We start from the raw sequence: 11,029 nt of genomic DNA, 5'->3' as shown, positions 1-11,029 counted from the left end.
GTGGAGTGACTCAGTAATTAATGAATGTTGGTTAATTCGGTTAAAAGAGTTTAACCAATTAACCTTGGATCGTTGGAGCTCATGATCTGTAGATCTCTTAGGTACTCATATTAGCTCATAAATGGACTAAACCTTAGAATAATATGATGAGAGAATTTGAAACATTCAAATTCGGATTGAGGGAATTATTAATTATATGCGATATAATTAAAATATTTAATTATAGAATTAAACAAATTAGAGAGTTGAAAATATTTAATTATGATTTAAATATTATATAAATGAATAGTGATTCATATTTGAATTAGGTGTTTTATCAATATTTGATATTAAATTAATTCTATTAAAGTTTAAATTTGAGAAATTTAAATTTAAAATTAATTTTCATTCAATTTAATTTGATTTTTTGAAAATTTAATTAATTTTTTTTAAAACAAAGAAAAAATGGAAAGTGGGGTTTTCCCACAATTTCTCTTTTCTTACACCTAATCAAACTTTTAAGGGGATTTTTTATTGTCATTTTGTGGTTAATTCCGCATACATGTAATCAATATATAAAATAAACATATTTAATTTGATTAAATCTTCATGCAATTTCAAAATTCTGAAGAAATAAGTTCTTCAAAATTCTTCACCAGAAAAAAAACACCCTTTTAACTACAAATTCTCTTAAATTCTACTTATTTTGGATACCACAATCCAATCTAGAAAAATAGGAAAGATCCTTGTGGTATTCTACAACAAGTTTGTGAGTAGAAATCAACGGTAAATTGGAGCAATTTGAGAATTCTTCAAAGATTGTTTCTATAAACCCTAAAATTTAGAAAACTATGAACATGCATGCTTAATCACTAAACTAATGTAGTTATAGTGCTTAGAATCTAAATTACTTCCACACGTTAAATATCAATCCTAACAAAAAAAATAAAAAATAAAAGCAACATTGGACAGAAGTTTGCATCCTAAACATTAATTAAATTAATGTAATACTTATATTAATTTAGTAGTAAAAAACAAACAATTAATTAATTATTACAAACCAATAATAAAAAAAAATTGCTTAAAAACCGTTGGGAACATTTAAACCCACGACTTGAAGGATGCCTAACGTGCGTGTTGACCATCTAGAGTATCACAACGCTTTGTTACCAACATTGCAACGCTGGCTTTTATGCTACCGCAGCGTTGGGCCATGCTGCATATAGCATTGCAACGTTGCGACGTTGGCTTTTATGCTGTCACAGCATTGGGCCATGCTGCATATAGTGTTGCATGCAACATTGCAACTCTACGACTGGAGCGTTGCGATGTTGTAAGGCAGAAAGTCTGCTCTGCTTCGTTTATTCATCTAATTTGCTCCGTTCTTGCTCCAAAATTCTTCCAATTGAAGCCGAAACCACATTACGAACGACATGAATAATTACAGACTCGATTATAAGAATTTAAGTGCCCAAAACATTGGGCAATTACAACTTCAAACATCTTTAAAGTAGTAAATTCTAGGCCAATTTCGAAATGTCCAATGAGTAAAACCTATAACATACATTCACAATGCATATCATACACCCACCAATAATTCTGAATTAAAGTTTGAAAATGGAATTTAGAGACTCGAGATGGTTCTAATACCAATTGAAGGAAATTTGAGTACTTACAGTAGAAGTAATTGGATGCCATTGTTTCTAATTTCTTTTTATAGAACAATAATAATTCAAAGACGACGGAAACCTAGATAAACATATCAATGAAGCATGCTTACTATTGTGAAATATAGAGAGGATAAGGGATTAAGAAATACATACCCTTGAATATCTATATCTTTGTGTTCCTCTCCAATTCACATCGTCTTCTCTCGATCTCACGAACACTGCAACCGAACACCACCATAGGGTCTTCTCCGTTATTCTCAGGGATGATAATCGTGCAGAGGTGTGGACTGTACTCAATTTTGGCAAGAGAGAAGGAGATGATTGAGGGAATTTTTCTGTGTAAAACTTTTCTACATAACGTAGAGAGAAGGAGAACCAGAGAAAAGGGGAACAATTTCTCTCTCCACCCTATTTTTTAAGTGAGAGTGTGGGAGATTAAGGGATGAGAGAGTTATAACTCCATCCTCTTTATTTAATTCAATTTTGAAAGAATTAAAAATTCAAATTCAAAATTTGAATTATATATATATATATATATATATACCACCTTAATATATATTTAAATATGTTATATCACATATAACACATAACCTATAGTTAATATTACATCACATATAACATAAATTATAGTTTATTTTTCTCTCAAATAACCTAAATATTAATATAAATCATATTCATTAATTTTAAAATATAGTTTCTATATGAATTGCATTCACATAATTAATATTTGATTCAAATATTTATTTCTCTCATAAAACGATATAAATTTAATATATCAACATACATTATGTTTTATAATATATCCATATACACTATTTAATTTCCCTTTAATTAATTTGAATAATTCAAATTAAACCAAAACTAATTTGATTCTCATTAGTCCTTATTAAGCTAAGGAGGAGACCTTATGGACCTATAAATTGAAACTCCAATGATATAGGACTAATTGATTAAACTCTTTAATCAAATTAACCAACATTTGTTAACTGTTGGTCACTCCAACAAAGACCGATAGTTGTACTCTCCACACTACAGATATATTTATGTGTCCATTGGAAATAACCAGTCAACAGTGTATTGACCCTTCACTAATTGCTCATAAGTAAAGCTAAGTCAAATTATCGTTTTACCTCTATAGTTATATCTAACTCCTTAAGTACCATTGATCCCTCTAATGAACAATTAGTCATAGTCCAAGTATGACTGAACCTCTTTCGGGCCAGGACAAGGTGAGACACTTCATTATTCAAGCCTCGAAATCAGTCCTCAAGAGAGAAATTTATCTTTTTATTCTAACTATAGAGAATGGGTGATTTCCTTCTTGTGTAGCTGTGTTCCTAGCTCCCCAATCAAATGAATCCCCAAAATGATAGACATATTGAGTTGGCGAAACTGGCTACTCTCGCCCATACAAATCAAAGGACTGCCCTCATAGGCAAGATTTCAAAACTCCCTCAAGATTAAGGTCAAGTCACTAATGGTCATCCTGGTGAAAAATGAATCTCTTCTAGTAATGGTGTTATAAGATAGGCTTAACATTTTGTGGTCTGATCTTACACAAACTCTTTTCATAAAATACCCTCGCTCACATGTCTCCACATGAATGATTAAGATCATATCATTTGTAACAGTTTACAACAATTGTAACATTTACAAAACGTACTGTATCAGTAATGTTACCAAGATAAGGCACCCAACCTTATCCATATACTACAGACTATTTAGGTTATCAGTTAAACATGATTCACTTGTATGTCTCCATGTACATGTTTAAGTTACATCAAATAACATTGGATCTTAGTTTAATAGATTATTTCATAAGTTACATAAAACTAATCAACCATTGATTCAACTAATATATAACTACGAGGCTTTAAAGCATACATCCTAACAAGGACATCTTACAATACTGCAAAACAAACATGGTAATCCAGATGCCCACTCCATGGAAATCTAGGATGCCTGTGAAATACATGACCCCTAAGAATTTAGAACCACATATAAAGATTAAACTTCCAAACTCAAGAACTCCAACTTCAAGATCAAGCTCTTTAAAAAAGAAAAAAATATAAGGGATTTTTTAGGTCATTGAGTGGGTTATTATAATATGTGAATTATAATGGTCTATATTTAAGGTGCATGCTATTTTATTTTATAATATTATGTGTTTGGAGTGCAAAGTAGTATTTGTTGGAGTTGGTGGTTGGAGGTGATAGTTAATGGGTGGAGTTATTGGAAACATTAGAAGAAGAGCGATTTGATTATTTTAATCATTGAGTTATAAAATTTTTTATTGTAACAAAACACATATTGAAATAACCCTTCTTTCCCATTATTTTAACTCATACCTCAAACATCAAGTGAGCTAAGCCCACTCAATTCAATATAACTTGGAGTCCTAAACAACCTCTTAATATTTATATTACATCCACAAGTAAATCATTTACAAAATCAAGTTTATTACATGTATTAAGTTTCTTTGTTGAAATGGTATGTGTACTATAATTATGCTAAAATAAAACAAATCTCAAACAAACATCGATATAATATTGAACCATTGGTGAGTCACGACTCCACTATGAACATCAATTGTGACCCTAAATTTATCACGATGTATCAATTTACACCATACGCTTTTGATTTCATCCATGTTGACTCTAAACTTATAAAATTAATGCAATGTTAACTTAAGTTCAATTTTGACAAATTCATCAAAACTTTCAAACAACAATATAAAATTATCCTAACTCATTAGCTCGATAAAATAAAGTTTTGTGCAAGAAAAAGTTTCATCAATGGACAATTTAAACCTTGAATAACATTCCAAAAAACAAAAAATACACATAAATTTGAAAAAAGGGCTCTAATATTGTTTTTCTCTAAAAAAAAAAAAAATCAATTTCATGTGATTCATTAATCATTAAATGTATAAAAGAGAATTTTTCTTTAACAATACTTAGAATAAGAACTAGTTCAATACTTAGAATAGATTAACTTTCTTATGGAAATAACACCCTGTTCACAAGATTCAATGAACTATACTTTTTGGAAATAAACCGAACTTGAACCAGTTTACAAAAGGGAGAAAAGTGTTTATGGGAGAAAAGTAATGGTTATTTATTTATTTATTTATTTTTGTAATTTGAAGAAGAGACATATTTATAGACTATTCGTAGACATTCAAATTGTCATGTTTCTTCTTCAAGTTGGTTAATTACGAAAAGACATATTCATTTTTGAAACGATACAACTCTACACAAATGGTCACTACCATTTCTTCCAACAATCCCTCCATGAATGGTAAGTTGACAATTTAAGCTAAAAGACAAAAGAAAATGTTCGATATTTTCCAATGGAGAATCTACATCGAGATAAGTAGTAAACACTTTGAACTTTCCCTAGTGAATATTAATCGAGTTTACTTAGCTAATCAGTGGACTTGATGCCTTGAACTGTCAGTCGTTCTAGAGTAAACTAAGACAATTGAAGTCACACGGCTTCTCATTATAACAAAATTTGTTCTCATAATTGTGTTCATTTTGACCTTAAATACCGCCTCGTCTCATGAGTGTTTCAGAGAATTCGCCTTAAGGTTCTCATAGAAGTGGCCCCTTCATATTCACATAGGTGATTCCTATAAAGAATATCGTATATGCTCTTTTCATAAATAATTATTCAACAACTTATAGAAATCACTAAAAGCACAATGCTTACTCTAAACCACACTTGCACTACCTCATCATGCTTAGAATAGTTAAGAAGAAAGAAAAAAAAATTCAACGCAGTTCTTACGAAGTCCAAAGGTCAGTTTGTCCATTGAATCTAGATCTTGGGATCTACAATCAATTAGGTTGGGTTGCCTTTCTGGTTAACTTTTTAAAATTAAAGACTTTAACCTCATTCTCCTTGATGGACTTTCAACCAAGTCTCTAGTTAGGTCTTTTACAAGCGGATCCATAATATTATCTTCTGATCTTACAAAGTCAATTATGATAATTCCATTAGAAAGTAGTTGTTTGATTGTATTAAGTATTCATCATAGATGTCGAAGCTTATTATTATTCACTAAAGAGGTTTAGGTTGTATTCACATTTTAGGAATACCAAACAAAAGTTTTGTAGCCTCACACTTTAGGAATACCATACAAAAATTTCGTAGCCAACTTAAGCATGTCCCAACCTCTTTTTTTAAATTGTTATACAATATTAACAAACTTGGATTATCAATTGGGAAATAGTCACTTTTCCCAAATACCCCACAATAACATAAAATTTTAAGAAGAAATTTTAAGAAAGCTTCAACCTTTCTTAATTAACAAGGAATTTTCTATATCTCCATAGATAAAAGATCATACAAATGTATAAATAACCTTCAAACGACGAGATACACTCATAAAATGTGTCTTATCATGATTTTGGAATTAATCATAAACTTCATTATTATGACATCTTCTGTCTTTTATATATATATATATATCTAATGATTCTCAGAAGCTTTCGCTAAATCCACTACTATAGTCATTCTCATTATATGATGGTTCAATCTATTGACTAATGTTGTGAGAGAGAACGAAATTCTCTTGTCATCATTTGAATTCATTAGCATTAAATTTCTCGTAATTTTCTCAAAAATTTCCACCAAAATGTAGTACAACAATTTGGTATTATTGATGACATTTATGTGATATCAATCACCAAATATTTGTGAAACAAAGTAATAACTTTACCAAACAAGTTCTCACAAAATTAAATCAATAAGGCAACAAATAAACTCGAGACATGATTCATTAGGCTTGAAACATAAAACGACATGAGAACATTATGCTTGATATTCATTATGCATACTATACCTAAATAAGCCAATAATAACAAAAATAGTACAATACTCATGATTTAAATCATCATTCTCATACACAACTATATAAATGCAAAATTAATGTAGAACATCAAACAATAATCCACTACACATAATGCCAAACGGTGAACTCATGCTAAAAGAAATATTGATTTCAACCTATGAAAAAAATAGGATTTAAGGAGAACCGTACCATCTCTTTTATAGTAGAATATGAAATATCCCACTTTCAACATATAATTGCACTTCCAAAACACAACCAATTTGAAAGAAGGTTTATTTTTACATTTTTTTTAAGTGAAGCCAAGAGGGAAACATCATAATCAATTAATTTCCAGTGACCAATTAAACTCATTTTCAAGAAAAGATCACAAATCATTCAATAATTCAAGTTTGCATGACAAATTTTTTCAAACAAATAAGGATAATAATAACCAACATGCAGATACCATTTAAAATTTTTGAAAAAACACACCTTTTGAAGCAAAACCACAAAAATGCACACAGTTACAACAGATTGTCAACAATTTAGGCAGTGTTCAATATCCTGCAAACGACTAACTGATAGCAAAATCGTAGTAACTGCTCAATCACATAAATGCAAGAAAGATAGTATTGGAGGAAAAATTTCGAACCAATCACGGATCGCCACATCATTTATTAAAGTTGACGTGGATCCCAAATTAGAATTGAAGATAAATTCTGATGACGTCACGTGTTCCCGAGCATTGGTCTTACGCCCAAATATGAGCTTAATTTGGGCCTAAAATACCAAAATTGGTCCAAATCCAATTAATTTGACCCAAATGTCAGACCCAAGTTTAATTAATAGGCCCAAAAGTCAGACCCAAGTCCAATTAATTGGGTCCAAAGACTAACCCATAAGGCCTATCAGAAAACTCTATAAATAGAAGAGCTATTCTAATTCTAAGGGGTGCAATTCATAGAGCCAAAGAGAATTCATCAACGCCGATGCAGATCAAGTACTAAAGATTGAACCACATCAACACCAACCCACGTTTCTCCTTATATATATAAATAATGCTGAAATATAACATCTTTATATAGAGAGATTTTCTTTTTCACGCCACACAATTTTTTTCCCTTAAACCAGTATATATAAACACGATCTATCAAGGCATGCAAAATCTATACATTCAAAATTAATTTGAGCGTGAATTCCAATTCCAATGCAAAATGATCCCGGACACAATCAATTTATTAAACTAAATCAATATATATATATATAGACTAAAACAAATCTATACAAAAAGAAAAAAAAAAAAACAGAATAAAAGGTTGTTTTATAATATTTATAAGTAGACGGAATAACAAAAAATTGAGTAAAAAACAGACTAAATTATTGATATAATATTCCAAATGAAATTCCACTATCACCCTAAGAAAAATTATCTATGTGAATTCAACGTGAACAAGGACAATGACTTCAGTTTATTGACTAATTGTCGAACTCAAACCAATTTATAAAAGGAGAGAAAAGTAATGGTTAAAAATTCTTTTATGCAATTTGAAGAAAGGACATGTTTATAGAGTAGTCGAATAATTGGTTAATTATGAAAAAACATTTTCATACTGTTCACTACCATTTATTCTAACAGATTGTAATACCTTTTAAAGATAAAAGGTTAAAAATTCTTAATAAACAAGTTTAGGGTAAATTGATTTTTTACCACATTATTATTACACTAGAATATAGAATATATTAATTTATTTATTAATTTATATATTTGTAAGGTAAAGTGTGTTGCATCTTCTAAGACGTCTGAAATGAATATTCATCAATATACAAAAGGATTCTGAATTTCAATAATTTTGTATTCCCTTAAATTACCTTTACAAAGCGAGTAATCGCCAAACGCAGAAACCTGATCGGAAAAAGGTAGGTTGCTGTCCGGAATTTGGATCAATGACGGCGACGGTGAATATGAGGAAGATGCTGACGGCATCAGCAGCCATGGTCTGCGCCGTAGCCGTAGTGTCTTTATGCGGGGCTTTATCTTCCCCAGAAACACGCTTCATCAAGAACACCATCTCCTCCCATCAGATCGTCATCTTCTCCAAGTCCTATTGCCCGTATTTTTCATTCTCATTTCTCTTTCTTCTCTTAATCGATTTGTTCATACTCCCAATGTGGAGATCTAAATCTCGTTGCTCTACAATTGGAATCAGATCGGGGATTGATGAATGAATTAGGGGGCGGGGGCGATGTTCCGGTTCTCTTAATTTTTGTCCTTGTGTAATGCAGGTACTGTAGAAGGGCAAAAGCTGTTTTCAAGGAATTACGCAAAGTTCCTCATGTCGTTGAGCTCGATCAAAGAGGTACTTGCATAACCTGCCTTTTTTCTTGTTCTGTTTATGAAACTCACTATGCTTGTTTCTTGTTTTTGAGTTCCTTCCTTTATATTAGATTTTGGTCAATTTTATATGAAAATCTTGTTCTGGCTTATTCTTTCCAGAAAATACTGGAGTGTGATATTACACTTGATATGGGCATTTTGAGAATTTTGAAGCTCAAGCTCAAGTGTTAAGTTAATCGCTTGCTCTTATTATATTCTTCTTCCCATAGCAAACTTCATCTGCTTCTCTTCTCATTTCTTTTCTGATGATTTCGTTATCATTGTTTCAAAGAACGATCTGGTCTTACTTAATTGTTACGGAGTAGTTAGAGAATTTGTTCTTACTATTATTGACTCTAGTGTCTTGAAATGGTGACTTCCTGTTCCTGCAATTGAAATACTTATGTATTTGGTATTGTGACATGATGCTGTGTAAGATGCTTTCCAAATTCAAAACTAACATGATTGTTTGGGATCATCTATTCTCTTCATCTCAAATTTTTGGTCAATGTGAGTATAGATCAACTAGTTTAGAGGTATATACTCAATTGAGGTTAGAGGTTCAAATCTCTCACCTTACTTATGTTATTATACTTGAAAAGAATAAAATATCAAATTACTCCAGATCTGCCCCTGAACAATTGGTTAAGTCTTTCTAATCTTTGTGTGTTCTTTTGAGAGTTAAGAGAGGGAGGGCAAAGAGTGGGAGATGGTAGAGGAAGGAAGAACACAGCAGTGAATGGGAGTAACGGTGTGCAAGACTGTGTCTGGTTGGTTGGTGCTTGAAATGTCTGATTTACTGAGAAAAAGTTTAGATAATGGGTCAACCGTTTATCCAATGTATTTTGTTGTTCAAGGTCCTCTTCTTCTTATCTCTTTTAGTTGATATGCAAGGTTCTTTGTTTTGTTCCTTCTCTTTTGTTTCCCTTTTCGACGAGAGTCTGAGAGTCCGGAGAATTAAGCTTTGGATGAATTCTCTAAAGTTCTAAACCGTCCGGCAAAGATTATCAATGAAAGCAGTTGTTTTTTTAGTAGTTTTTTAACGAAGGTTTTTTGTATGCTCTTGTATTTTTTCATTATTTCTCAATAAAAACAGTTGTTTTAAGGTAAAATGATTTTCAATAGACATTATCTAGCTCTTGTTTCGATATCTATTTATATCCAGTATTATCTTCATGCTGTTCTATTACTCATAACCTAAAAGCTAATTATTCATAGAATTTGGATCTGTATCGCACAGATGATGGCAGTGCCATTCAAGATGCTCTAAGTGCACGCGTTGGAAGCCGCACTGTACCTCAAGTGTTCATAGGTGGAAAACACATAGGTGGATCAGATGGTAATTGGCTCTTCTTTGACAATTAGCCCGTTTGATAACATTTCTGCTTCCCGTTTTCTATACTCGTTTCTCACTTTCCAAGACACAAAGTTGTTTGATAAACAAGAATCAGGAAACAAGAATGTTATCAAATGTGCCCTATTCTTTGTGATATATTTTTCTCAAAAGCACTTTTAACTCATTGAAACCCTGATTTCCAGATACTGTTGAAGCATATGAGAGTGGGGAGTTGGGTAAACTCCTAGGCATCAAGGAAGACAACAAAGCTGATCTTTGAACTCAAACCTTGAATTGTAAGCAGATATCTTTTCACCAACAGAGTATGTTTTGCGTGGATTAGTTCAATTGTAACTCTTAATGATGGAGGATAAGTTGTCTCTGATATAGGGCTATCAAAACCAGTGATAACAATGCTTTTAATGTAAGGGGATTTTCAAACTCTAATCAATAGATTGAACCATTGGGCCCCTCTAGTTATGCTTGTTAATTGAATCCTGTAGGTCACTCCATTTTCTAAACTGACTTGCCCTAAAAGTCTTTTCTTTTGGACAACTCTTGATAGGAATGTTTTAAACATTTATATTTGATTTGATCTCATGTGGGTTTAGGGATGAGGATTTGGACCTTCAACTTTCTTGTCGATTATATCTGCCTAACTAGTGGTTTAAAGTAACCTAGCAATTGTCAATTATATCTGCATACCTATGGCTGAAAGTAACCTAGCAATTGTGGATTATATATGCCTTACCTAGTGGTTGAAAGTAACCTAGCAACATTTATAGACCATTGATAAATAATGTTAAAAGTTTATATTTATTATATTAGTACCA

General features: G+C 31.5%; 1 protein-coding gene across 1 annotated transcript; it reads left to right on the top strand.

The window, feature by feature from the left end:
• Window positions 1-8,264: 8,264 nt before the first annotated feature.
• On the top strand, window positions 8,265-10,791 carry LOC120070714 (glutaredoxin-C4). Its single transcript, XM_039022562.1, has 4 exons — window positions 8,265-8,597; window positions 8,770-8,843; window positions 10,101-10,199; window positions 10,400-10,791. The coding sequence occupies exons 1-4, from the start codon at window positions 8,431-8,433 to the stop codon at window positions 10,474-10,476; spliced, it is 417 nt and encodes a 138-aa protein (XP_038878490.1). The 5' UTR covers window positions 8,265-8,430; the 3' UTR covers window positions 10,477-10,791.
• The last annotated feature ends 238 nt before the right edge of the window (window positions 10,792-11,029 follow it).

The sequence above is a fragment of the Benincasa hispida genome, chromosome 2 (genome assembly GCF_009727055.1).
Source record: "Benincasa hispida cultivar B227 chromosome 2, ASM972705v1, whole genome shotgun sequence".
Lineage (NCBI taxonomy): Eukaryota > Viridiplantae > Streptophyta > Magnoliopsida > Cucurbitales > Cucurbitaceae > Benincasa > Benincasa hispida.
The sequence above is the reverse complement of the archived record's forward strand: the minus strand, read 5'-3'. Positions and strand labels throughout refer to the sequence as shown.

Coding starts and splice junctions, on each gene's coding strand:
- LOC120070714 (XM_039022562.1), top strand. CDS start 8,431: ATGACGGCGACGGTGAATATGAGGAAGATGCTGACGGCATCAGCAGCC. Junction 8,598..8,769: donor TTCTCCAAGTCCTATTGCCC/GTATTTTTCATT, acceptor TGTGTAATGCAG/GTACTGTAGAAGGGCAAAAG. Junction 8,844..10,100: donor CGTTGAGCTCGATCAAAGAG/GTACTTGCATAA, acceptor TGTATCGCACAG/ATGATGGCAGTGCCATTCAA.